Raw genomic sequence first — 27,694 nt, 5'->3', positions numbered from 1 at the left:
AATGGTTCTTGGTGTCAAACTCCCAACTCCCTAAGGACCAAGAGTTTCTGGACAATAATTATGCTTGCTCACTGCCGTTCCCACACACCAGTCACAATTGGATGCTTCCTCGAGACTTACTGATAAACGTGACAATAATCCCAGCAACGACATGATTAATGCCATTTTTCCATTAATCTGTTGGTTTTCGCTCTGGTTCTGAGAATTGCAAAATGACGGCAAGAGACGTTATTTCAAGCTGGAAAAGTGATAAAGGAAGAGGCAACCACAACAAATCCTCACCAGGAAACAAAAGACAAGTGAAGAACTGAGTACCCTGGGCACCTCTTCCGGACAAGCAGGGCCTCCAGGCAGGAGGCCAGACCCACAGGGAGGACTTTGAAGTTCCGGGCTCGCAGGGAGATAGAGAGAGCAAAGGAGCAATAGACAGTGACCTTTATTTTCAATCCAGCTAGACTGTGGGGAGACATAAAGCAAAACCTACGTCACAGAGCAGGCGCACGGAGCAAAACAGGGGGCTAAGAAGAGCAGAGAGCAGGAATAGAACACATTAAATAGAGAAAAAGAAAAATACCAGCATCGTTGAAATTTTCAACCGTTTCATTCTCTAAGCAGCAGAGCAAGCAAAAAGATTGACCTGATCCTGGGGAACTGTCCTTGGCAACCTACACTTCCAAGAAAACGAAGAATCAGAATCCCCAAACCCCATACAATGACTTGGTTTCTATGGGGAACAGAGCAGAAGGCTACATCCCATGTCATACTTCACCCCTAATCTTCACAAATGTCCCCTTTGAGTATCTGGGCCATTTTTCATCAATGTTCTACTCTGGAAGGCACCCACCGCATCTCAACTTCCCTTGTCCTCTCAAACTCGCCTCTGCCTGGCCTCCCTGGACCCTGCCTCTCACCTGCCACCGACAACTACCCCCCCCAATCTTCCCGGCCACACACCCCACTCCCCCATAATAAATCTTTAACTATTCCAATTCAAACTACAATTCTGCACCCGACTCTGAAGCATGGGCTCTTTCCCCCCACACCGCCGAGCAAGCGTGCAACACCAGTTGGGTATCTTTCCATTCAATTCTGATACTGTCTACCCAGAAATAGTGTCAGATCCCACAGGTAATTGACCCAGACTGCCTTTCGCATCAGATGCCAAAGCAAGTCTTGGCTGTCACCTGTGCCCCTAACAGTCTGGCTGTAAAGGAGAAGCTCCTCCTCAGGGGGCACCTCACAGTGTACCTCCTAGATCGTCAGTTCATTATAAAAGGACAGAACTCAGGGACAGCCAGGTGGAAGAGATGCCTAAGGCAAGGTGCGTGCGAAGGGACCCAGAGCTTCTACGCTGACTCGGACTCTGGACGGTCCACATTCTTCCGGCATCTCCACGCACTCACTAACCTGGAAGCTCTCAAAGGCCTTCATTTTAGGTTTTTATGGGGGCTTTACTCTATAGTCATGTATAGTCATGATGGATTAGCTCATGGGCCATTGGTGACTGATTCAGCCTCCAGCCTCACTTTCCTTCCTTGAGGTGAGGGTGAAAGTTCAAACCCTCTGATCCTCCCATTGGTTCCCCTGGCAACAAGCCCTTCCTTTGGGAAACCGAGAGCTTTCCAAAAGTCACTCATTAACATGACAAAAGACACCTGCACCACTCCCAGCACAGGAAATTGCAATGTTTTTAGGAGTTCTGTGCCAGAGAAGGGACTAAGACCAAGTATGTATTTATCCTAGACCACAATATCGTACTCATTCATCATCATCTCTAACGCGTTTTCCAGAAGGCAGAAATTCCTCCCAGCACACCTACTTCCATAGAGATACGGTTTTCTAAAATTAAAAAAAAAAAACTCTTACCCATAGGAGTCAATACGAACTGGTGAGCTTACTTCACCTCCCTGTCTGAAGGGCGACACACCCTGTTATTCCAGGAGTAAAATGTCACCCCTATATCCTCTCCACTCCCTGTCCAAGCTCAAGCTCTTACTATGTCTTCCCCACAGAGGCCACTTTTAGGCCACAGATGTGAGCCCTGGAAACTTGATCAAGGCCAAAGGGCCCTCAGGGCCCCCCAGCTGAGAGCAAATAGGCTCATTAAGTGACCCACCTGGAAATAGCCACCCTCACTGACCAATTACAACCGGGCACAGTTCCTAGGATTACCAAACAGGGAAAGTGGTGTGCATTCCCACGTCCCTATAGCCACGGCCCCTCACCACCGCCTGCAGACAGCCTCTCCATCCCCACCACTTGCATGAGGTGCGTTTAGTGCTGGCCCCTTGTTCTGCCTTGGGTGAATTCTTTCACCACCTGCACCACTGGCTTCCCCGCAGTCGGTCACCCCACATTTGGGGGGCTCCTCCTCCGGTAGATACACCACCTTACCTGGATTATCTGATGTTCTCCTCCCCTGACTTGTAACCTTTCCTCCGGTGTCCACCAGAGCTCAAACCCTCATCTGATCACATGGCTCCCATGCTCAAAACTTCCCCCCTCTCCCCTGCACCGTCCAGGAGCACTCTGCTTCATGCCCTCCCATCTCTCCCCTGGGCCAAAACTGAGACTCCTAACTTGTCCCTGCTCTGCCCCCACCCCATCCCCATCTGTTCTCAGCACACTAACCAGAGTAGCCCCTTAAAAAGCTCAGTCAAAGCGTGTGTCTGCTTTTTTTTTTCTTTTTAAGATTTTATCCATTTATTCATGAGAGACACACAGAGAAGCAGAGACAAAGGCAGAGGAGAAACAGGCTCCCTGTGGGGAACCCCATGTGGGTCTCAGTTCCTGGATCAGGACCTGAGCCAAAGGCAGACCCTCAACCACTGAGCCAGCCAGGCGACCAGCATGCATCTTCTTTGACTGGCCCCTCCCTCAAGGGTCCCCAGCTCTCTCAAAGGAAAAGCCCAAAAGTCTTTCAAATGGCTTGGATGCCCCCTGAGTGCTGACCCCTCCCAGTGCCTCTCTAATCCCACTCCCCTCTCTGCTTGCTGTGATCTGAAACACTGGTCTCCTGGTCCTTCACCGAACCTCCGCACACCCCTGCCCTGGGCTCCAGAGCTGCGTTTTCTGCCCCGGGTTGTTCTTCCCTCCGATCCGAATCTGCCTGGCATGTTTCCTCCTCTCCTTAAATTCTCTGCCCCAAACTCACCTTATCTATATAAAATAGAGGCCGCCTCGCATAAATGCTCCCCTGTTTTTTCTCCCGACATTTCTCACCCTCTGAAAAAACATATTTATGTGTACTGTCTGGCTCCTCTCCCTAAAATGGAAACTCAATGAGGACGGGTCTTTTTTTTGTTTTCCTTGTCTACAGGTGTATCTCATCACCTGAACGGTGCCTAGCTCATAGTAGAGGCTGAATAAATTCTTGTTAGATAAATGAATAAATTGCCCGATTCAAGTCATTCTACTTCATGCTACTTGTGACCCAACACAAAGGCCACCTTTTCCTTTGGTGGGGTATTGTTTGCTCCTGTCCAAACCAGCCTCTTGTATTCACATGGCTGTCTGTCTCTGCCTCTGCCCCCACTGGAGGGCTTATGGGGAGCTGAATTCCGCTTGGGTTCAGCACACACACACACACACACACACACACACACACACACACACGGAGGTGCTCCAGAAGGTAAATGAACCTCATGCATGTGAGGGAGCCTCTCTCTGAGAGGGAAGAAAAATGCGCATAGTCTTGCACCTCGAAGGCAGAAACCCAGAATTCTACTCCAAGTCTATTTGACTCCAAAGGTTCCCAAATCTCCTTTCCACTAACCCTCACTGCCTTTCAAATACAAATAGGAATGTTCTCACTGCCCAACCAGAAGAATTTTTGGGGCAGATAATTAACCGGGATCAAATTGAGGCTTTAGTAATAGAGAAACCGACACCACCTCCATATCATCTTCAATTAAGTCTGGGCATCCTTAGGCTTTTGGACTTTTTTTTTTTTTTTTGAGACTCTTGAGCATTTCAAAGTAAAAATAAATTCCAGCTTCACATACACACACACACACACACACACACACACTTTCTACTTTCTAAATAATGAAACACCCAATACAATGAGTACAGTTTTTAATTTTGGTATAATAATGCTTCTGGAGAATTATTTTAAAAGACAAGAAGAAAGAAGAGAGGGACAGAGGGGAGGGAGGGGCAGAGAGGGAAAGAGAGAAGAAAAAAGAGAAATTGTTGTCACTCTTCCTTCATAAGTGCTCCCCCCAAATGGCGGCAGGTTCAGGGTGAGATACAAGGTAAGAGGGCTGAATGGGAGTAGAGAAGCATCTCTCTCCACCTAGCATCTGACAGGACCGACGCATTGCAAATAATGATCCACCTCCCTCCCACCAGCACTTCCTAGGCCACTGGGTTTCTGCTTTTATTCGCGTGTCCAGAACTGAAGTAAAAAAGTAGGCCAACCCCTCCTTACCTCCCTTCCCACCTGGACCTTCCCTTCCTCCTATCAGAGGCTGTCACTGCCCGGATGACCGGGCAAGCTAGGAAAGCTACTTCCTAGTCTAAAGCCTACCCATTTTCATAATAATGAAGATCACTGTCCCTTTCATACCATGTGCATAATTATTCCCATGGTAGTCTAATAAGAGTTTATAAGGGGTTAATTAGCTGTTGGTAGCGTACTTGAAGATACAGAGGCAGATACCTACATCTCCTCAGCAGGTGGCGCTCAGATTTTATGACCCATAGCCTGGGTACCTTCCACACTAGGGGAAATAGAGAAGTGTACATTAATTTCTTAACAACAACAACAAAATAATAATAATAATAATAATAATAATAATTTCTTAACAGAGGTGGTTGTACCTGTATGTTCAAACATGCATGTTTGCATTCATAATAGTACTACCTAGAATTTCGAGAGAAGTATGGATTAGAATCCTTTTTATTAAAAACCCCTTCAAAGCCAAATTTAAAAGGAATCACATTTATGCCCAATTAATAAGATCCGTACTTATCAAATACTTCTTTTATAAGACAACAAGGTAATATTACCTCTGGACCCCAGGGCTAGTAGCTCAAAACTGTAAGTGTGGTTGTGCCAATCTACATCCCCGCCCTCTCTAGAACTTAATTTCCCAGAACTCCCAGGCTCGACCAGCAATAAAATTGTTAAGTTTTGCAAAAAAATTATGTTAGCCCAATCCGGAAGACAAAGCTGATGGTTTATTTAGCCCTTTCCTCTCTCATGCTGGCTAAACAAAAAGTTGACTTGACAACATAGTCAGTCTACCACTCCCTCTTCTCTTCCTGTGGTCTAACCAGTAAACATTTTGACAAGGACCAAGCTCTCACTCTTCTCCCGGGGGATTCTGGTATTTAACACTTGTCTCAACTTGTCCTTATTAAATTTCTGACGTGTCCCAGTTCACTGAGACACATTTGTTCTCTCCCTCCCTTCTACCTGCCTAAGCATTAATAGAGCGTATTAACTTCTCAGGTTAGCAATATTATCTTCCGAGGCAGTCAAGCAAACAGGTTAAGGTAGAAGCACGGCGATTTCTCATGAGACACACACACATATTAGTGTAAGGGATTCTGAGTCACAGCCCCTTCACGACTGACCACGCTGCGATTTCATGTCACCACTCTGGAAACCAATGAAAGGACAGGACGATTGCAAATTGGTTTTATTTTTACTCTGGAGTGAGATCAGTTAAGAATGAGGGGTGATGAGGGGTGATGGGGGGCACCTGGGTGGCTCAGTCGGTTAAGCATCTGCCTATGGCTCAGATCATGATCCCAGGGTCCCGGGATCGAGCCTCACATCCGTCTTCCTGCTCAGCAGAAGAGTCTGCTTCTCCTTCTCCCTCTGCTGCTCCCCTTGCTTGTGCTCTCACTCTGTCTCTCTTAAAAATCTTAAAATATTAAAATAAAATTAAATAAATTAAAATTAAAAAAAATTTAATGGGGGGGGGTAAGTATTGAGGTAAATCTTGTACCTAAATATGGACTTGGATGGAATGCAAGTGAATTCCCACTCTCCTGGCCTTGTCTCTCCCGTCAGTGCCAGAAACAGCTCTATCTCCTCGTGGCCGCTAACACTCATTTTCCATCTTGCATTTCCTCTTCTCTGGGGCCCATGCTAGAAGGCAACGCAAGCTCACTGCTTTTTCACCATCTTCTTGCCTCTAAAACAAATGAAACGCTTGGGAGGTTTTTAATACTGCAAAAGGAAACTGAATCTTAAGAAAAACAAGAGCAGGCAGGGGGCTACAATATGTCCTGAAAGTGTTAGGGTCATATTTAGTCCCATAATGCCTCGTAATCTAAATAGATCAGGAGTGATTTCTCTTAGCTCTTGCTTTATTCTTCTCTTGTCTCTTCTTGGGATCTGAGCTGCAACCAAACATCCCTTTTAATTCAGGGGCTGATACTACTTGGTCTCTCCTCCTTCCGTCAGCAGATTTACTCCTTGATTCTCTAAATCTATCTTGCAAATAACCCTGTACAGGAGAGACACAAAAAGGAAAAAGATATAGCCTTACATTGCATAGTGGAAGCAGGAGCATCGGCTTGCATCCTTCATCATTTTTGTACCCGCCTCGTACACTATGATGTTGTAGGTGCTGAGGACCAACATCCTATCACCATTTCCCCCATTCTGCTGTTGAGGAAGCTGAGATTCAAGAGAATCAGATGATTCGCCCAAGGTCACATGGCTATTCAGTGATAAGTGTAGGACTTTCTTTCTTTTGTTTTTTTTTTTTTTTTTTAAGATTTTATTTATTTGTTAATGAGAGGCACAGAGAGAGAGAGGCAGAGACACAGGCAGAGGGAGAAGTAGGCTCCATGCAGGGAGCCTGACTGGGACTCCATCTCGGGTCTCTAGGATCACGCCCTGGGCCGAAGGCAGCGCTAAACTGCTGAGCCACCCAAGCTGCCCAGAGTAGGACTTTCTAATAGAAAGTTCCCGACATCTCAGAGAAAACTTACGACTGCCTCGGTCCCAGAACAGTCCTACTTCTGCTATGAAGAATTGCAACTACTTAAACAAATCAAGTGCTTTCTTCTTGACAAAGTGACATGGAAGGAGGGAGGGACAAAGGACAAGGGGAGGTGGAGTGGGATAGTGGGACTGAGGCATTGCTCACAGGCTGCCTCTGTGTAGATTTAATCCCTTTAGGAGCCACGGGGCTAGCAAGAAGTCTCCTTTAAAAACAGAATTACCTTCGGGGAAGATCAAGCCTCTTTCAGAGATACCCGGACAAGCCAGATAAACTATGGGAGTCACCCGGTGTGGCAATTCAAGTGTAGAATGTTTAACCACAAGTCAAGAAGTCTTTAAAAATAAGGTGTTCATGGGGTACCTGGGTGGCTCAGTTGGTTAAGCGCCTGCCTCTGGCTCAGGTCATGATCCCAGGGTCCTGGGATCCAGCTCCACCTCGGAGCCCTGCTCAGCAGGGAGTCTACTTCTCCTTCTACTCCCCCGCCTCACCCCGCTCATGGTCTCCCTCACGTACATGCTTGCTCTCTCTCAAATAAATAAAATAAATCTTTTTTTTTTTTAAAAAAAGGTGTTTTTTATACAAGTGCATATCGTACATCAGTGGAAATGAATTAGCACACAACTACATAAATAAATTGCGCAAACAAAAGAGCAAATGAAAGAACTCAGGAAGGAATGCATATCACATGATTCCATTTTCTAAAGCTCAAAAACAGGCACATCTAATCCGTGCTGTTTTAAGCCAGTGGAGACAGAGGTAAGGAGGTAGGAAAGCAAAATTAGGTGTCGCCTACTTCTTTTGCTTCCGGAACCTCAAGTAGGGGCCCTAGGCCCCAGAGTCCGACAGACCTGGGTTCAAATCCTGATTCTGCAACTGAGTGACTTTGAACAAGTAACTTAAATTCCCTGTGCCTCAGGTTTTTCCATCTATAAAACAGAACTAATAATACCTTCTTCAAAGGGTTGGTGTGAGAAGTAAATGAAATGATGTATGTGAAGTGCCCTGGCAGCATGCGTAGGTGCAGTAATAAATGGTAACTATGATCATCCCCACCCCTGTTGCCTGATGGTAAACCAGGATCAGAGAACAGATAGGTAAGAGCCCAGCGGAGAAGGAAAGGGAAGGACCAAATTAGCCTTGTGATCAAAGATGTACGGAATCCACCCGAATGCATTCAGAGAGAGCTGTTCTTTCGCTTCCCACTGCCCACGCAGTCTCCTGGCTTGTGCTGCCTACAAGTGCAGGCCAGCCCAAAGCAGCCAAAACAAAGCTGTTCGGTCCCATCCACACAGGCCCTTGCTAAGGACCTGATACTCATCTGATAAACCAATTTGCACTGACGCTCTCACAGGGTTGCTGGCAGCTTACTGGGTTACCCTGCTGATTGGGCTGTGTTTCAATCAGAACCTTATGGACATTACAAGGCCTTGATCTAGGCTGGGTGAAATTTTACCCAGTCCCAGATCAGCAAATAGCCAGGTGGGGCTCTTTGGGGGAGGGGGAATCGGGACAGGCAGGGGATGGGACAACACAAGCAGAATGGTGTTAAGGTCCAGACTGCAGGATCCAGCCAGAACCCAGGAAGTCTGAAGTTGTAGGGATGCACAGGCTTTCCTTGCTTCTTGACTACAGAATGAGAACTGGTCCAGACAACTTGGGTTCATTCTCTCCACCTAAGAGGGAAAACAGGTATCCCCCTGGGAAGCCTCGTCAGCTAAGGGGCCTCTAGTGCTGGGGAAACAGAGTAGAGGAAGACTTTCAGGTTTGATTTTTGTGTTGTTAAATGAGGCCTTAGGGCATCCACACAGGGAATACCGGTCAACAAACACAAGGAGCAAACTGCTGACGCCCAGAACATGCGTGGACCTCAGGGGCGTCATACTGAAAGGATAAAGTGAGATTCAAGACTACAGGAAGTTCTGGCCCCAGGAGGAACACTTATCGATGCTGAAGGAAGCCTGGGGCCGAGGTGGGCTTGACTGCAAAGGGCATGAGGGACCGTTTCTGGATGATGAAAGCCTTCTGGATCTTGACTGAGGCAGCGGCTCTGAGGGTGTACGCCTTTTTCAGAATCCATTGAACTGTACACTTAGAAGGAGTGCAATTCACTTTATGCAAATTATCCCTCAATAAAGTTGCTTTTAAAAGAAAAAAAAAAAAAGTTGATGCCTTAGTCACTGAGATTGTTCCACTCCAGATGTGCCCTGAGAGGCCTGCAGGAGAACCTCGGCAAGCCACACCTCCAACAATCTCCTAGCACAAGAGCGGAACACTTTCTCCTCTTTTGAGCATCACATCTACCTCCTGAGGTGGGTTGGAGGAATCCCCGGGTTATAGCTAAGGAAGCAGAGATACAGAATTAGAGCTGGCCTGTGTCTTCTGACTCCAAATCCTGCCATCTTTCCTGGAACCAGCCTCCCGAGATCACCCGAATCTAAGGAAGCTAAGGTCCAGAGAGTGTAAGTAGCTTGGCAAAAGCAGCACTGCTAGGCAAGGGCAGAGGCCAAAATCAAAGTCGTGCCTTATCCCCCACAAATGGAATGAGGAATTGTCAAACGGGGACCATCCTGAATGGAGGTAGAAGGTGGGCTTTCGTTCCCCTTCTGCATCACTTCCAGACCCTGGACAGAGAAGCAAGCAATCTTAAAACAAAAGCCAGGCTCCTTTCCAGCCGTCTCCACACCACCTCTCACTGCATGGAGCAGCCCCCACCCCACCCCCTTCAGTCCCAAGGGTCTTGTAACTTTAACAAACTACAGCAAGGAACACATGCATTACCTCACCACAGTCTGGCTTATTTCCTAGCAGCAATTGTCCAAAGCTTGCTCCATTTCCCCCCTTCTGTTGGCTGTGCACCCTTCGCCCATTCCTCCCTGCTGAAATCACAAAGCTCTGACCCCAGTGGGCCTGCAGGAGCCTCCGCCTCCTTCCCAAAGTACTTACCATTAGAAAGAAGGCCCCTGGTGCAGAACACAGCGCATCCGATGGCCCCTCTGTATACATTCTCACATCAGGCTCCTGTGTGTGCTTAGGGAAAAAAACTCTGGGAGAACCTCAAGACACAATTGGTGGCAGTTAACTCTGGGGAGAGGACCTGGAGGGTGGAAGGAGGGAGGAGTCTACTTTCCATTTGGTTTCTTTTCTGTTCAATGTGAATTTTCCCACCAACGGACATGGATTACATTTAGTGATGCCAACGAGGGTAGTCTGGGCCGGGAAATGATAAGCCATTTCCTCCTTTCACATATCTGTATAGAAAAGCAGAAAGCCTGAGAAGTATTAATTTTCGAAAATATAGTAAGCACCTGTAATGCGCCACCTGCCTTTCTCCGCGGTCACTGAACCACAGTTTCAATGATACAAAGACTATGAATCATTCACCCCAATGAGAGGGAGCCAGGAAGGGGTATAGGAAGGAGAGGCCCCGGGAGGGCAGCCTCCACCTTCCTCACCGGATGCATCACTCCCCTTTGAGCCACTGTCACCCCCACACACACACACCTGACACCTCAGCTGGGGTCTCCACCTGTCCTCATTCTTAGCCACGTGCATTTGCTTTCCGCCCTAGTCCTCGGCACTGCTGCGACCCACAGCTTGTATAGGGCAGGGACTGTCTTACTCTCGGTCCATGCTCTCAGAGCTTGATGCGTGCAGAGTAGAAAGTGAATGAACAGTTGTTAAAATATCACGTAAGGCAGAGCATGGGAGGGGCGTGGGTTGTCTCCAACTGGACAGAGCTGGAGCAGGCCGGACCTGCGCCCTCCTCACACTTGCGCTCAGAACCCTGGCGGGGTCCTCTCTCTTGCTCTGTCAAGTGCACGGTAATGTGTTTACCAAGACCTTGTCCGCTCTGGCCACGCCCGCCTGTCTGCCCTGCTCCTAAGGCAAATCCTGGGCCCCAGCAGTCAAACTGGTCCATTCACCTGTCCCAGAGCGCACCTGGAGGCTCCCCGCCTCAGGCCCTCGCCTTTCCCAATCTCGGCCACCACCGATAACCCAGCCACAGGGTCGCCCCCTGATGTGCCCCGCGGGCTGGGCTGGCTCCCCCCCCCCCCCCGCCCCCGCCCGTCCGTCCGTCCGCCCGGGAGCCCCCCTCCGAGCCTCCCCTTCTGCAGCTCGCAGCCCTGCCTTCCCGGGGGTCTGTCCCCCCTCGCGAAGACCTTTAAGGGGCGGGGAGATGCAGTTCAGGTCGGAGGTCGAATTAGGTTAAAGGCTGCATCAAGACTGGGTTGGGTTCGGGATTAGAATTCGAAGCGGTGAGTCAGTTCCTCATCCCACTCACTAGGCGGCGCCCGCAGTCCCGTTCCGGTCCCCAGGCCTCCGGCGTTTGAAGTTTACTAGTACCTGTCTGGCGAGTTTCCTTCCTGCCCCACTGTCCCTTTAAGAAGGTGAGCCAGGTGAGGCGGGCCCCGCCCCCGGCGCTGGCCCCGCCCCCGGCGCTGGCCCCGCCCCCGCCCCGCTCGCGCAGCCCTCGCGACCTGACCCAGCCGGGGGCCGAGGTCCCAGGTCCCGGCCGGCGCCATGGAGCGGCGCTGGCCCCTGGGGCTCGGGCTGCTGCTGCTGCTCCGCGCCCCGCTGCCCCCGGGGGCGCGCGCCGAGGAAGGTACCGACCCCCGCCCCCGCCCCCGCCCCCGGCCCCGGCCCCGGCCCCGGGCCTCCCCGCGCCCTCGCCAGCGCCCCGGTGCGCCCCGCCGCCCGGCGACCGCCTGGCCCGGCCAGCCTCTGGTCTTCGACCCCCAGACCCTGCTCTCCCGGCTCAGGCGCCCCGTAACAGTTTGCACCTGGGGGGGGGGAGGGAGCCCCTGACCGCTGCGAGGAGGCAGCGCCCAGACCCCCACCCCAGCATCGTGGGGATCCCTCATTCCCAGCCAGGCTCGGCCTCCCGGGCCCAACCCAGAGGGCAGCGGTGCGAAGAGGCCTTAAGCCATCCTGGGCCCGAGGACAGAGGGACCTGCCACTGGGGGATGGATCAGAACTCGGGTGCAGGAGCTCCCAGATGTACAGGTCAAGCCTTGCCTGTGAAGGCTTGCACACCCTTCCGGGGCCCTACTTCCCAAGACCCAGAGCTGTGCCTTGTACCCTCACTGCACACCCCCAGCCACAGGCTGAGCAGGCCCTTTGGCAGTAGAAGGGAACCTCCGCACCCACCCGTCTAGGGTCCCCTGCCCACACCCTACCCGCTTATGACCCCCAGGGGCTGAGGTCCTCTCTTGCCCATTCACCCTTCGCATTTGGCCGGTGCCTGGATGCCCCAGGCTGACCAGCCCCTGCCGAGTGAGAGGGTGCGAGTCCTGTGTGGGGCTGCTCTGCCCAACACTTCCTGCCTTGACTTTGGTCAAAGATCCAGCCCTCCAACCCTTGCCCTGCGCTGCCGTCCTCCTTTCACACTCTGGAGGAAGACAGACTAATCCCCAGAGCTCTTCACTCCTCCTTCCTGGGCTAAAGCTCGGGAAGTCACAGCTGTTAGGAACAGGATGTGGGAGGCTTGGGGCTGGGGGCCCACGGGGAGGAATGTGGGTCACACGTGTGGGGCCTCTTCCCCCAGAGGTGACAGGCCCCTCTTCTCCCTCGTGCAGTCACTCTGATGGACACGAGCACAGCACAGGGCGAGCTGGGCTGGCTGCTGGATCCCCCGGAGGATGGGGTAAGTGTCAGGGGAGGGAAGGCTCAAAGCTGCAGGCCAGTGGGAAATGGGCGGAGAGGTGGGTGGAGGAACCGAGAAAAGAGCTGGAAAAACTGGAAGTGTCTCCTCCTCGGGGAGGGGGAGGGGAGGTGAGTCAGAGCCTCCAGAATGGGACAATGTGGGGGGGTCAGGCTTCACCCCATGAAGAACGCCTCAATGCCTGGCTCCTTCCCTCCCTGCCCCTGTGAAAGAGGGCTGAATACTTAGGAGGACTTGGGGGGAGATGAACCCACATCCTCCAGGGAGAGGATGAACCATCCTTGGGGTGGTTGAGGGCTGAGAACCAAAACACCAGATGTGTCCTCACACTGAGGTCCCTCTGTCCCAATAGAGTTGCACAGATAGGCTTCAGAGGGTCAGGGAGCCCCATAAAAGTGTAATGTAAGTTGTGTATACGCACATGGAGACGAGAGCCAACGTTTTCATCAAACCCTTCGAAGGGTGTTTGCCTCCCCAACTAGAGGTCCCTGAGCCCCTGGCACCTTCTCCATCCTCCCCAGCCCAGGCACACGGTACGGTCCAGCTGTCTGAACCTGCTCCGAGTCCCTTCCCACCCTGGGTGTTCTTAAGACCTAGTGAGCAGAGGTAGGCGCCTGTGAGTCCCGGAGAGCACCTTTCCGCCACTCAGCAGAGCCGGCCACAGAACCGTGAGAGGCTGGCCTCAGGCCCTCCTTTCCCCCCTGGTCCTGGACCCCTTTCCCCTTCCTAGTCCAGTGGGAATTGCAATCTCTATTTCTGGGATCGGGGTCACTTGCTTTCTTTCCCTCTGGGTCCTAGGGTCCTGGCTCTAAGTTCTCCCACAGAGTGGCCTATAATTAGAATTAATAGACTAAACCATACTGTATCCTACAGGAGGGGCTGCTTGGAAAATCCTGGGTTAGGCCAGCCGTAATAGGCACCCCGTCTCGTAAAGCAGCTAATCACTCCACAGCGAGGGCCGCAGGTCCATTCGCTGGCTCCCACAGGCCTCCACCCCCGGTGTGCCCCAGCCACCCCGACCCAAATAACTTCCCTAATTGGGCCCGAGTGGAAGCAAGGCCCCTTTCGCAGCTTTGCAGCTGGAGGCAAGAAGACAGCAGCAGTTACATGCTCCCCATGTCTATCTTGTCCCCTCCTTATCTTTTCAACACACACAAACACACTCAGATTCAGACTCCCCAGAATGCACCCATGTAGCAGCCAGCAGCCGGAGTGGTAAGTGAAAGGATTCTTGCTGCTGATCCTGGGCAGCTGGTTCTCCCATCTGTCACTGCGGGAACTGGGAGAGGCAAGTTACAGCTGGGAACATCTGCTCCTGGCTCCAGCTGCAGCCACAGCAATCTAGCTAATGAGCTGCACATTATCCACCTACTACCTTTCCACCTGACCTCCACCCCATGCCTTCCACTTGGCTTCCCCATCATAGCTTCCTCTTAAGAACAGGCCCTGGGTGCCTTCATGGCCTGGACAACCCTTGCCCAATCTTTGAACTCCCTAACATAAAGCGAAAATATGTACCTCAGGTGTTATTGCCCCATGCCACCCAATCCTTAGTTTTTGTTTTTTTAGATTTTATTTATTTATTCATGAGACACAGAGAGAGAGAGAGAGAGGCAGAGGGAGAAGCAGGCTCCATTCAGGGAGCCTGATGTGGGACTCAATCCGGGGACTCCAGGATTATGCCCTGGGCTGACTGCTGAGCCACCCAGGGATCCCCACCCCAATTCTTAGTTAATCGTTCTTTCTCTTGCCTTTTCCCAGATCTGAGAGTAGCAATGAAAGCCCTTGGAAAAGGAAACATTCTAAAGACCTCAGACTTCTCTATAAGCTAAGGGAGTTGCAACCAAAATATCAAGGGGGTATTTTATAGAATTTGAGAGCTCCTTTCTTATATTTATCTGGCAGAAAGAATATGTAAGAATGTCTGAGAAGTTTTTTTTTTTTTGTTTTTGTTTTTTTTGAGAAAGAATGAAATGGAACACTTGCCCTACCAGATTATCAGAACGGACAATATCTGTACTCAACTGTAATTAAAACCTGGCATTGCACAAGAATACCCAGGTCAATGGAACAGAATAGAAAACCCACATGAATGAGGTTTTGGTATGAGATTAACACTGGAATGGCAAATCAATGTGCAAAATATAGACTGGACAGTAGATTGACAGCTGGATGTCCATAATTTGAGAAAGAAGAAGACAACGAGTAAGAAGGATGTAAAGTTACATCTCCACTTCATGCTATAGACAAAAAATAAATAAATAAATTCTAGGGAGATTAAAATCTGAACCTAAAAGCCAAACCTACAAAAATGTTAGGAGAGAATATAGATCTTTATGAGTTTGGGATGGGAGAGCTTCCCAAGTGAAATACACAACCCAGAATTCATAGAGGGAGAGAAGATAGATGTTATGATGTGAGATTTTTAAAGGTACCAACATCAAAGACATCATTAGAAAATTAAGTGGCATGATGGGAAGAAAACATTTGAAACATATTTCAAATAAATGATGAACACCTATAATGTAAAAAAAAAAAAAAAATCTCATCGAAATGAATATTCCAAAGATAAGAACAGAATATCAGGCAAAGTTTACAAACGTAATTACATAAAAATAGAAATAGCCAGTGAACAAAATAGAAACACACAACCTCCTTCTCAAAATAAAAAATGTTAATTAAAATGGCAAGAAGCTGTATTTTGTCCATAAGATAGGCCAAAAGTAAAGAGATCGTTAATATCCAGGTTTTCAAAAAATGAGGCCTCATGCATTGTTGGTGAAACCGTAAATTGATAAATCCTTTTTGGAGGCCAATCTGACACTATCTTCTTATAAAATTTATAGTATTTACCCTTTGATATAGCAGTTCTACAGAAATCTTTTAGAAATCTGTACATGTAGGGCAGCCCGGGTAGCTCAGCGGTTTAGCGCCGCCTTCAGCCCAGGGCCTGATCCTGGAGACCCGGAATCAAGTCCCACGTCAGGCTCCCTGCATGGAGCCTACTTCTCCCTCTGCCTATGTCCCTGCCTCTCTCTCTCTCTCTGTGTCTCTCATGAATAAATAAATAAAATATTAAAAAAAAAAAAAAAGAAATCTGTGCGTGTAGACTTTAAACAACAGTAGAAAAAAATAAAAAATAAATAAACAACAGTAGAACTGGAAACTACCTAAATGCCCAACAATAGGGGAATGAATAAATAATTCACAGTACATCCATACAGTGGAATACTGTGTTATAGATTGCTAAAAAGAATTAGGTAGATCTATTTATATTCTCGTGAACATCTTTCAAAGACTTTTTAAGGTGTTTTGTTTTGTTTTTTTAGATTTAGATTTTTAAAGATTTTTTCATTTATGCATTTGAGAGAGACAGAAAGAGCAAATGAGAGCATGAGCAGAGGGAGAGGGAGAAGCAGACACTGGTGAGTAGGGAGCCCCGATCTAGGACTCCATCCCACAACCCTGGGTTCGTGACCTGAGCTGAAGACAGACACTTAACGGGCTGAGCCACCCAGGCGCCCCTCAAAGGCTTTTTTTGTTTGTTAAAAACAAAAAGTAGATTACGAAATAGCCTTGTGTCCAAAAAAAAAAATATGTTAAAAACACATACGCAGAAAAATATTCAAACATTTCTCTAGGGGCGCTGAAAATGGTCTGGTGAGCTTTATTCCAAATTGTTCAGAGTGGCTCCCTGTGAAGGGGCAGTTGGGTGAAAGGACTTTCACTTCACGTTATATATGTTTATTCTTTGACTTTTAATAATAAGCGCAGAGAGACATAATGATCCAGAGCTTAAACTCTAGGGGCGCCTGGGTGGCTCAGTGGTTGAGCGTCTGCCTTTGGCTGAGGTTATGATCCCTGAGTCCTGGGATTGAGTGCTACGTTGGACTCCCAATAGGGAGCCTGCTTCTCCCTCTGCCTAGGTCTCTGACTTTTTCTGTGACTCTGATGAATAAATAAAATCTTAAAAAAAAAAAAAGCTTAAACTCTAGAGCCTAGGGTGCCTGGGTGTGTGTCCCAGCTTTGCCTCCTAATAACTGAGTGCATAAGGCAAGTCATTGAACCTTGCGCTGTGACTCAGTTTCCTCATGGGAAGTGCTTGCAACAGTGACTGCCGCATTAGGCTAGCCATTATTATGAATAAGTCTAAAAATTATTTTATTTTATTATTATTTTTTTAAAAGATTTATTTATTTATGATAGACACAGAGAGAGAGAGGCAGGCAGAGACACAGGCAGAGGGAGAAGCAGGCTCCATGCAGGGAGCCCGATGCGGGACTCGATCCCGGGACTCCAGGATCGCGCCCTGGGCCAAAGGCAGGCGCCAAACCGTGGAGCCACCCAGGGATCCCCTAACAATAATTTTATTGTAAAAACAGGTAAGGGGCATGGACTGCATGGTGTCTGGGAGTCCACCCAACCCCGTCCACTGTTGATTTTGATAGTGACCATAACTAGAGGGTTATTAGAAGGAATGAGTTCCCTCCATACAGAAGGGTTCTATGTTTGTTCTTGCCCCCCGAGCTTAGGGGCCTTGATATAAATGTACTATCCTTTTCTCTGAACAAGGAGCCAGACAGGTTTCGTGAGTGAGCGTTTTGCCATCAAAGTCTGTCTTTGCCACGACTCTGCTGACGAGACGGGGAAAAATTGGTGCTCGTGCTTCCAAAGTTGGAGTGGGCTCATTGAAGGCGTCGCTGTTGTCATGCCCATCCTGTATCCAAATAACTCCTGACCCTAAGCACTTAACTTACTGTCCTCAGGCCCATGGTGGGAAGACAGCAGGACAAGTAGTGCGAACCCGGGGAGGTCTAGCGAACCAGAGTCTGGGGGGCAGGTGGTGACTGGGAGCCTGACTCGATTCTCCTCTCACAGTGGAGTGAGGTGCAGCAGATCCTGAACGGGACGCCCCTTTACATGTACCAGGACTGCCCAGTGCAAGCAGGCGGGGACACTGACCACTGGCTGCGCTCCAACTGGATCTACCGCGGGGAGGAAGCTTCTCGGGTCCACGTGGAGCTGCAGTTCACCGTGAGGGACTGTAAGAGTTTCCCTGGCGGAGCCGGGCCTCTGGGCTGCAAGGAGACCTTCAACCTCCTGTACATGGAGAGTGACCAGGACGTGGGCATCCAGCTCCGACGGCCCTTGTTCCAAAAGGTGCTTCTACCCCCACCCGCACCCCCACCCCCACTCCTCCAGTGCCATTTTGGTCCTAACACTGGTTCCCGCCTCACTCTTTCCCAGGACCCCGCTCAGCTAAGGAGAAAGACAAAGTGGCATAAACAGAAAGAGGTCTAGGTGTCAACTAAGGATGAGAATGTGGGCCTAGACATCAGAAGAGGTGGAGTTGAGTAGAGCAGCATCCCCCGCGGCTGCGGCCCACCTCCCAGGACCCCCCGGATGCCTGGGCAGTACTGAACCCCAGATGTGCCACGTTCTTTCCTGCACATCCATCCCCATGCTGAGCGCTCATGTGTAAACCAGGCGCCGTACGAGGGGAGTAACTAGTAATGAACTAGAACAGTCATGACAGGATGCTGCAATAAGTCATCAGAGTAGCCTCTCTCCCTCTCGAACTATGTCATTGCTCTGTAGTCACCCTCCTGGGGGTACCGTGAGACGATGTGATGCCTTGGGAGGAGATGAGCGGAGGTCCATGGCCAGGCGTTGAATCCCGACGTTGCCCCGTCAGGCTGCTATTGACCTGCTGATGCAAGGTCAGACAGAGGATCACCTGCTTGCACCTGTGGCTGATGGCACCGGGTAACACCTGCCACCCTGAAAGCCCAGCCACGGATAAGCAGGAACCACCATGTCTTTCCTACTGTGTCCCGCCTTCAGGCTCCACTGAACCCCTCCGAGGCTGCTTACCTGGTCTTACAGTAGCGTTGATAACGGTGCCAGCCTTCACCTGGGTCGGAGGCTTTGCCTCCACTAACATAACAGCCTCCCCTGGGGGAGGCTGAGAAGAGGTATTTGGACTTTCCCTATCAGCCTGCAGGGTGCTGGTGTGCGACACACCCCAGGGGTCCACCCGGAGGTGCGCAGGGAGACCGTTCTCTGCAGGCTACGGGCTCTCTCTCTAATGCCATCCGTTTCTTTCCGACTCAAGGAACCGTACCGGAATGCAGAGGTGTAAGGAGCATGTTATTTATAGGATGTGCTCTCATCTTTTTTTTTTTTTTTTTCCGAAGGGAAGACGTTGTAAAGTTTGTTATTAGTAATAAATTAACCATGACGCACTTTATAACTGATCACCTCACTGGCACAGAGGTTGGGAACACCTTCGAATAGTGGAAATTATATGGGCTGTAGCGTCTCACTGCCCGGATTCCAGCCGCACCACATCGTACAAGGTTTTGAACCTGTCCTACTCCTAGCCTTAGTTTCTCTATCTGTAAAGTGGGGCTGGCCATCCGTCCCACCTCACTGGACCCAAACAGCGTAACATGCACAGGACGCTTAGCTCAGTAGCTCACACGTAATAAGCCCTTGGTTTATGCTTGCAGGAACTCTAAGGTATCAAGCAAACAATCATTTTTTTCTGTTCCGTGGGCATGAAGCATGACTTGCCATTCCACCCCCCGCCCCTTCCCAGGTAACTACTGTGGCTGCAGACCAGAGCTTCACCATCCGGGACCTCGCGTCTGGCGCTGTGAAACTGAACGTGGAGCGCTGCTCCTTGGGGCACCTGACCCGCCGAGGCCTCTACCTCGCTTTCCACAACCCGGGTGCCTGTGTGGCCCTGGTGTCCGTAAGGGTCTTTTACCAGCGCTGTCCTGAGGTCGTGCAGGGCTTGGCCCGATTCCCCAACACTCTGCCCGGACCTGGCGGGCTGGTGGAGGTGGCAGGGACCTGCTTGCCCCATGCCCAGGTCAGCCCCGGCCCCTCAGGTGCGCCCCGCATGCACTGCAGCCCCGACGGGGAGTGGCTGGTGCCTGTGGGACGGTGCCACTGTGAGCCCGGCTATGAAGAAGGCGGCAGTGGTGAAGGATGCCTGGGTAAGGAGACTGGAGGAGGCGGTGGGGACATGCGGGGTGGGGGGGGTCCTCCAGGTGCTGGGGGACGGAAGGATGCCTCTGCGCCATCTCAGTGATGTTTAGACTGAGCGGCTGAGCCCCCCTTCCCCCCGCCCAGGGAGGCACCTGTGTTTCTGGTACAAAGGACTGGGGGAGGGAGGGGGAGTGGGGATGAGCCTGCCTGTAAAGGCTGGACATCCATGGCTCCGCTGCATTCTCTCTCCAGCCTGTCCCAGCGGCTCCTACCGGGCGGACGCAGATGCGCCCCATTGTGTCAAGTGCCCAGGACACAGCGCAGCTGAGTCCGAGGGGGCCACCCTCTGCATCTGCCACAGCGGCCATTTCCGAGCCCCTGGGGAGGGCCCCCAGGTGTCCTGCACACGTGAGTCCCGGGTGGCGGGGCAGGACTTTGTCCAGCCCGTGTTAAGGTTGGAATTCTCCAGAGCTTTTCTGATAGTGGGCATCCTTTAAAGTGTCGGATGCTTAGAGGACATCTGGATGGCTCAGTGGCTGAGCATCTGCCTTTGGCTCAGGTCATGATCCCGGGGTCCTGGGATCGAGTCCCGCATCGGGCTCCCTGCAGGGAGCCTGCTTCTCCCTCTGCCTGGGTCTCTGCTTCTCTCTATCTGTGTGTCTCATGAATAAATAAAATCTTAAAAAAAAAGGGGGGGGCAGAGACTTTAGGCTCCCCTGCCCCAGAAGAAAGCAGAAATGAGGTGAAGGTCCTTTTCCCTCAGTGGGAATCTCTCAGCAAGGCCTTCGGAGGTGGGAGGAGGCAGGGGCCAGCAGCTTGGACAGAGCGAGAGCGCAGCTGGCTCCTCCCGACGGCTCTTCTCCTTACAGGACCCCCCTCAGTTCCCCGAAACCTGAGCTTCTCTGTGTTGGGGACTCAGCTCTCGCTGCGTTGGGAACCCCCGGCGGATATGGGGGGGCGCCAGGATGTGAGGTACAGCGTGGGGTGTTCACAGTGCCGGGGAGCAGCGGTGGACGGGGGGCCCTGCCAGCCCTGCGGGGGAAGTGTGCGCTTTTCCCCAGGAGCCAGCGGGCTCACGGCGCCAGCCGTGCGCGTCAACGGCCTTGAACCCTACGCCAACTACACCTTTAACGTGGAGGCCCAGAACGGAGTGTCGGGGCTGGGCACCTCCACCCCCGCCAGCGCCTCCCTGAGCGTCAGCATGGGCCACGCAGGTGAGCAGCCGGGATGGGCCTGGAAGAAACCAGAAGGGCTGAGGACTCCAGGGCCAAGCGGATGGGCGGGAAGCAATCGAAACGCTGTTGAAGCTCTTTCCTCTTTCTTTCCAAACCCGCTGGACCCCTCCCGGCTCCCAGAGTCCCTGTCAGGCCTGTCCCTGAGGCTGGTGAAGAAGGAGCCGCGGCAGCTGGAACTGACCTGGGCAGGATCCAGGCCGCGCAGCCCCGGGGCGAACCTGAGCTACGAGCTGCACGTGCTGAATCAGGTGCGGCGGGGCTGCGGGACCGTGTCTGGGGTCCCCGCCGGGCACACCCCGGCATCCCCAGGTACGGGGTGAACGGAAAACTGACCAAAGTGAGCTGTGCGGCTTTCTCAGGTCAAAACCCTACAGGGAGCCCTGCCCTGACCGCTCCCCGCCCGTCTCCATGGGATCCCAAGACTGGCCATTGCCTCCGCCCGGTTGGGCTCGGCACAGGCCAGCTGACGTTAGCTCTCATCCACAGGACGAAGAACGGCATCAGATGGTTCTGGAACCCAGGGTCTTGCTGACTGAGCTGCAGCCAGACACCACGTACATTGTCAGGGTTCGAATGTTAACCCCTCTAGGTCCTGGCCCGTTCTCCCCTGACCATGAGTTTCGGACAAGCCCACCAGGTGAGGGGTTATCCCGTGTTCTACCCCACACCCATGCACCTGTCACCCCACTGAGGCTTCTCAGACCCTGGCTTCTTCCCATATGCACACGCACAGACGCACACTTAGAGGCTGCCTGGGGTGCGGAGAGCCCCCCACAGACCCACACGAAGCCCCTGCCGCATCGTAATCTCCTCAGATACCCCGACCCTGGATGCGGCCTTCCAGTGTCCTGTGCACTCTCCCAAGCCCTCGGGGTCGTGCTCGTCAGTGGGCAGCCCCAAGCTAGTGGTCCCAGTGTGAGGCTCTGTCTCACACACCCCCATCTCCTTGGGTAGGGGACCCCCCTGTGGCCCACTGAGGGCTCTGCCCCCGGGCATGCCCCGTTAGCCACCATCATTGCTGTGGCCTCTGAGCCCTCCAGCCTTCCTCACGCCACGTGCCACAGTTTCCAGGGGCCTGACCGGAGGAGAGATTGTGGCCATCATCTTCGGGCTGCTGCTGGGTGTCGCTCTGCTGATGGGGATGCTCTTCTTCCGATCAAGGTGCTGCTGCTGCCCCTCCGCGGCCACCACCCGGGGTCCCTTTGCCTGGCCAGAAATCCCAGAACGCAGCCCCAGCAACCCTCCCAGCCCTTAGGACGAAAGCTCCAGCGTACCCCCCACGCCATCCTACACCCCCACCCTGTCGTTTGTGGGAATAGCCCAGCCGGAGGGCCCTGGGCCAGTCCTAGGACTCTGAAGAAGCTGTCCCCCCCCCCACAGGAAAGCGCAGCGGAGACACCCGCAGAGGCAACGTGACCGTGTCGCCGAAGTGAACCGAGGTGAGCCCAGGGCACCTGTGCGTATATGTGGTGGTGGAGCGGGGTGGGGGCAGCGGTATTGGGACGTGCCACGGAGATGGAACCAGAGAAGCCACATTTGCCAGGCCAACTCTGGGAGCACGGGTTGGGGCTGTTGTCTCTAGGGCTTTACTGTTTTGCCACCTAATTAACTTTGGTTAATTAACTTTGTAACGATAGCCCCCCAGAGGCTCTGTGCAATTACCTGTTAGCTCTTGCTGCCTCTGTTCCGACACCTGGGCCCGGGGCGGCCTCCCCCGTCCTGGCTGGCCAGGTCTGTGGGCTGAGTCTCAGCGAGGAAGCGATTGCTGGCAGGCCCCTAGAAGTCCTCCAGGGCATGTGGGCTTCCTGCGGGTCACCTCATTAGGTGTCCCACGAAAGGGGTAGTCAGTGGTTCATCCAAGTGAAAGGGTGGGAGTGAGGCTTGTCTGGGAATGTGCATGAGGTGTGAGTGATCGGAGGAGTATGGCTAGCAGGGGTGAGGAGGAAGGGCGAGGAATCTGAAGTGTGGTCAGTGAGCCGTGGGACGATTGGGTAACCGGAGGCCGTGAACAGCTTTCAGGCCCGGGTTCTGGCCCGCAGCTCTGGGCCTCTGGGGGCAGGGACGCGGAGCTTTGCACATAGACAGAGGAAGGTTTTTCTCCCACTTTAGCCAAAATGGGACTCCTAAGAGAGCAGAACAATGAAAAGTCTGGGGAGTGCTGTTGGCCCCAGCTCCCCTCACCACCACCAAAAAATCCTCCCGAGCCCTCACGCTGGGGCTCCTGTGGCCGAGCCCTCCCTGTTCTCCCCACAGAGGACAAGCTGTGGCTGAAGCCTTATGTGGACCTCCAAGCGTATGAGGACCCTGCCCAGGGAGCCCTGGACTTCACCCAGGAGCTTGATCCAGGCTGGCTGATTGTGGACACTGTCATAGGGGAAGGTGAGCCCTGCGGGTCCCCTCTGCGTGGCAGCACGGAGCTGCTCGCCAGCTGGTCTCTCGGCTGCCCCAAGGGCTCCTAGACGAGTTCCCTCTCTGCTCTACCCTGTATCCTGCTTGAATCGCTGTGGTCAAGTTGTAACCCCCTTATCGGGTGTCCTAGAGCAGCCCCTGCTTCCTACACAATCTGCTTCTGTGGTTATGGAGTTTCTGATTAACAGCCCAAACATGTCATGTTTGTCAACAGAAGGGTCGCTGTGCCCAGGCTCAGGCTATTCTCAGACGGCTGCGAAATGTGGGAGAGATTCAAAGCCTCCCTTACCCCGCATTCCCCCCCAACCCGGGCCCAGTGTCCTTGGGCCGCCCTGATCCCTTGGGTCACCGGAGGAAATGGATCTGAGCAGAGAACAAAGCTTGGCAGTGTCATTGGCAGTTGTGCAGCCGAGCCAGCTGAGCTGTGACCGGAGGAGCTCGCGGAAGAGACGAGGCAGTGGTTAGCCTCCCCCGTCACTGGAGCACTGGCCCTGGACCAGCCTGTCCTTGCTGAACACAGCCCAGGGCCACCGCACAGCCACGCTCACCGGGCGTTTACTGAGCCCCTCCCCTTAGCCAGGAGCTGTACCCACCTGGGGGGACAGTATTGAATAGGTTGCAGAGCTGCACTCCTCTTCCAGACTCCCGTCTCCTTCCCCAGGAAGTGCAGCACGAGAGCCCCTTTCCCGGAAAGGTCAAGCCACTTTTCTGATCCAGAGAAGAAAAGAACCAGGAGACTGGAGGATACTGCTGCCCGTCCCCCTAGGGGAGCCTGCCGGGGCATCCGGCCATGGCCTGTTTTCTTTCCACCCAGGAGAGTTTGGAGAAGTCTATCGAGGGACCCTGAAAATCCCTAGCCAGGACTGTAAGACTGTGGCCATTAAGACCTTGAAAGACACGTCTCCAGACGGCCAGTGGTGGAACTTCCTTCGAGAGGCAACTATCATGGGCCAGTTCAACCACCCGCACATTTTGCACCTGGAAGGCGTTGTCACAAAGCGTACGAGCAGCGGTCCCCGAGAGCATGGGGAGAGAAAGAGGAGGAGAGGAGGGTGTCAGACCCCCGGGAGAGAAGGGGAAATATGCTGCCGGGGGCAGGAAGTCTGGTTCTGGGTGGCGATGGGATACAGGCTGCCGTGCTGACATGTGCTTTGTGTCTCAGGAAAGCCCATCATGATCATCACGGAGTTTATGGAGAATGGAGCCCTGGATGCCTTCCTGAGGGTGAGGAGGGCGGAGAGCCAGCTGGGAAGGGGAATGCACCCATGGACCCCGGGGTTTGGCTCCTGGTTTGGGAAGGAGACCCCGCCCATTCCCTGACTTGCCCTCTCACCCTGCTGCAGGAGCGGGAGGACCAGCTGGTCCCTGGGCAGCTGGTGGCCATGCTGCAGGGCATTGCATCTGGCATGAACTACCTCAGTGACCACAATTACGTCCACCGGGACCTCGCGGCCAGGAACATCTTAGTGAGTCAGAACCTGTGCTGCAAGGTGTCTGACTTCGGCCTGACCCGCCTCCTGGACAACTTCGATGGCACCTATGAAACCCAGGTTAGAGCCGTGTCGTCATTACGTGCACGCGCACATACACACGATTATGTGTCGTACATGTAGTCACACATGCACAAGTACAGGACACATGCTCTTGTGGACACGATAGTCATGCCTTTGCACAGGTGTTTTGTTGTGTGCGCCGCCCCCCTCCCCCCAATGCCCTGAAACACATCACCTTTCTGTTCTACGTGCCCTGTTAGGGGGGAAAGATCCCCATCCGTTGGACAGCCCCTGAAGCCATTGCCCACCGCACCTTCACCACAGCCAGCGATGTGTGGAGCTTTGGGATTGTGATGTGGGAGGTGCTGAGTTTTGGAGACAAGCCCTATGGGGAGATGAGCAATCAGGAGGTAAGCCTGGGGTCCTCTTCCCATGTCACCTCACTCCTCGGCTCCTCCCAAAAGCCTCCCATGGCTCTTGCCTGCAAATATCCTATTCCTTCTTCCTGACCCAGTTTTTCTGCACTCTTGTTCCTGTCCCCTTTGCCTCATTCCCTGTTCTCGTCATTACTCTCAGGGGTGAGTAGAGGCTCTATTGCAGTGATCTTGTGTGAACGGAGATTTCTCAGGGGCTCCCAGGGAAGGTGACCCTCCAACCTCAAGGCCGCTCCACCACCCCCCACCCCGCCCACGGCAGGTAATGAAGAGCATTGAGGATGGGTACCGGCTGCCGCCTCCCGTGGACTGCCCTGCCCCTCTCTATGAACTCATGAAGAACTGCTGGGCCTATGACCGGGCCCGTCGGCCCTCCTTCCACCAGCTGAAGGCACATCTGGACCAGTTGCTTGCCAACCCCCACTCACTGCGGACCATTGCTAACTTTGATCCCAGGTAACCACACTGGAGAGGGCACAGGGTTTCGGAGGGCAGGTGTGGGAGAGGAGCGTTCAGCTGCATTAATGAGCTCTGGACAGAGCACAGAGTACTGCTGAGGCAGGAGGAGTCTGAGCCCTTGCGGGACAGTCTACCCTGAGGGAGGACACACCATCCCGTCCTTGTCCGGTGGAGGACAGGAAGCGAGCACACAGAGGATGGAAAGCGATAGGTAGTGCTTATGACCTGGTATCTCCTCCGGGGAGCTCGGTCACTAGGGTGGGGAAGACAGAGCAACCAGCAGGTGCCAGTGGGAGGCATGTCATTACTGGGAGGGGCAGCCTTGTGGGGTCTCCCAGAGCACACGGCAGGCATGGGTTAGGGCGCTGAGGGCGGGCTTAGTGCGGGATGGCAGCAGTGTTGTTTAGGGACAGTGGCCAGAGGTGAAGCTGGACAGGTGGAGGACCAGCTCTGCTGAAAAGTTTGGACTTTATCCTGAGCATGGAGCACTATCGACCGATTTTGAAATTGGAGGGACTCACTCAGAATCGTGTTTTGCCAAAAACATCGCCAGAGTGTGGAGAATGAACTGGTGGCAGGGCTGAGGAGGGGGAGCGGGGTGGGCATGGCTGGACTTTGAATGCTCAATCCAGTAAACCAGCCCTGGCATGCTGGCCTCTGTATCAAACCACCATATATAACCTTGTTTCTGGGAGAAAATGTGCTCCAAGTTCCAACTTTTGCAACTATCTTTTGGAGCAGGACTCCCTCGTATACTGGAGACTGCATGTGCTAATCTTTCTGGAATGTTGAAAATTTTTCCCCCAGCAGATTTACTTTGCTAATGGTTTTGGCTCTGGCTGGCTTGAGCACAGGAACACTCATTGTCTCGTGGGTGTCGGAGGGCAATAATAACAGCCGGGCTTGGAGGGGGCAAGCGGTGGCGGCTCCCAGAATTCACAGGGGCCACCCAGACAAGGGCAGGGCCATGCCCGGCTTCCGAGGCCTCAGCTCCCCTGCCTCCTGCATCTTTCCTTTGGGCTGGGAGAGTTGACACTTGGGAGTCAGTCCCCAGTCAGTCAGCCGGAACTGGCCACTCCAGTGGGAGGTGGGCCGGTCACACGCTTGTGTGTGGCAGGGCTGCCACCCCCCTGGGTCTTTCAAAGCAGCAGGACTCTCAGCCCGCCCATTGCTGTGAACATGCCAGGAATCAGGCCAGGAAATGAGTTCACAGACAATGGCCAGGCTAATCCACAAAGTCCAGATAATCTCTGTGCTCAGACACCCAACTTGAATGCCGGCCGCAGATGCTCAGAGGCTGAGCCCCAATGTCAGGGAAGCTGGAGCTGGAAGGCAGAGGACAGCCCCCGCATCTCCCTCCCATGTGACTGGGGTACCCGGTGTCCCGCAGGGTGACGCTTCGCCTGCCCAGCCTCAGTGGCTCCGACGGGATCCCCTATCGAAGCGTCCCCGAGTGGCTGGAGTCTATACGCATGAAACGCTACATTCTGCACTTCCGCTCAGCGGGGCTGGACACCATGGAGTGTGTGCTCGAGCTGACGGCCGAGTGAGGACCTGGGGGGGGGGAGGGGAAGGGGGGGCTGGGCACGGAGAACTGCGGGGGGGTTAGGCCCACACTCAACAATCCCCTTTCGTTGCCCACAGGGACCTGGCCCAGATGGGGATCACGCTGCCAGGACACCAGAAGCGCATTCTTTGCAGTATTCAGGGATTCAAGGACTGAGCCCCTCCCCCACCCACCCTGTGGGGGCAAAGGGGCAAAGACGGGGGCCATGGTCACTCCCCATGGCCCTCCCCTCAGCCTACTTATGTAGGCCTTTGGTGCTGCTCCTGCCCACCCTTCCCTGAGGAACTCACCTCTGGGCCCGGGAGCCTTTGTTTTAAAAAGGGAGGTAGGGGTGGAAGTGAAAATGTAATCGTGGGGGGGACCTGGGGAAGGGTTTAATATATATACATATACATACATATATTTTTGTAAATAAACAGGAACTGAGTTTTCCCCTTTACCCCTGGCTCTTGTATTCCCTGTACTTCCTCT

At 52.8% G+C, this 27,694-nt stretch overlaps 1 protein-coding gene and 2 long non-coding RNA genes across 9 annotated transcripts in view; 1 reads left to right on the top strand and 2 right to left on the bottom strand.

Annotated features, from left to right (window-relative positions):
- Positions 1 to 2,523, bottom strand: part of LOC140605296 (uncharacterized) — a 169,868-nt gene extending 167,345 nt beyond the window's left edge. The window contains exon 1 of the long non-coding RNA XR_012007994.1: positions 2,395 to 2,523. This is a non-coding gene — a long non-coding RNA (uncharacterized lncRNA). The remainder of the gene's footprint in view (positions 1 to 2,394) is intronic.
- A 1,558-nt stretch (positions 2,524 to 4,081) lies between these two features.
- Positions 4,082 to 11,312, bottom strand: LOC140605293 (uncharacterized). Of its 7 annotated transcripts, XR_012007987.1 has the most exons (4): positions 5,961 to 10,997; positions 5,712 to 5,876; positions 4,825 to 4,867; positions 4,082 to 4,724 (listed from the first exon to the last, which is right to left on the bottom strand). It is a non-coding gene; the product is annotated as an uncharacterized lncRNA (long non-coding RNA). The 7 variants fall into 7 exon arrangements; XR_012007988.1 differs by lacking the exons at positions 4,082 to 4,724; positions 4,825 to 4,867 and adding an exon at positions 11,251 to 11,312 and having other exon boundaries at positions 5,626 to 5,876; positions 5,961 to 10,608; XR_012007989.1 differs by lacking the exons at positions 4,082 to 4,724; positions 4,825 to 4,867 and having other exon boundaries at positions 5,626 to 5,876; positions 5,961 to 6,149; positions 6,507 to 10,997.
- A 119-nt stretch (positions 11,313 to 11,431) lies between these two features.
- EPHA1 (EPH receptor A1) lies at positions 11,432 to 27,662 on the top strand. Its single transcript, XM_072777542.1, has 18 exons — positions 11,432 to 11,571; positions 12,545 to 12,612; positions 17,509 to 17,790; positions 19,232 to 19,634; positions 19,879 to 20,034; positions 20,496 to 20,840; positions 20,982 to 21,109; positions 21,348 to 21,498; positions 21,926 to 22,022; positions 22,242 to 22,300; positions 23,115 to 23,240; positions 24,085 to 24,270; positions 24,433 to 24,494; positions 24,614 to 24,820; positions 25,024 to 25,173; positions 25,460 to 25,653; positions 27,047 to 27,202; positions 27,301 to 27,662. Exons 1-18 carry the CDS (start codon positions 11,490 to 11,492, stop codon positions 27,377 to 27,379), a joined length of 2,931 nt encoding a protein of 976 aa, XP_072633643.1. The 5' UTR covers positions 11,432 to 11,489; the 3' UTR covers positions 27,380 to 27,662.
- Positions 27,663 to 27,694: the final 32 nt, after the last annotated feature.

This window comes from Canis lupus, chromosome 15 (assembly GCF_048164855.1).
Source record: "Canis lupus baileyi chromosome 15, mCanLup2.hap1, whole genome shotgun sequence".
NCBI classification, from domain to species: Eukaryota; Metazoa; Chordata; class Mammalia; order Carnivora; family Canidae; genus Canis; species Canis lupus.
The sequence above is the reverse complement of the archived record's forward strand: the minus strand, read 5'-3'. Positions and strand labels throughout refer to the sequence as shown.

What these genes read in the sequence shown, in the direction of transcription:
- EPHA1 (XM_072777542.1), top strand. Translation starts at nt 11,490, where the DNA reads ATGGAGCGGCGCTGGCCCCTGGGGCTCGGGCTGCTGCTGCTGCTCCGC. An exon ending in GGGGGCGCGCGCCGAGGAAG is followed by an intron (nt 11,572 to 12,544) that starts GTACCGACCCCC and finishes TCCCTCGTGCAG; the next exon opens with TCACTCTGATGGACACGAGC. An exon ending in CAGTGGTGAAGGATGCCTGG is followed by an intron (nt 19,635 to 19,878) that starts GTAAGGAGACTG and finishes TTCTCTCTCCAG; the next exon opens with CCTGTCCCAGCGGCTCCTAC.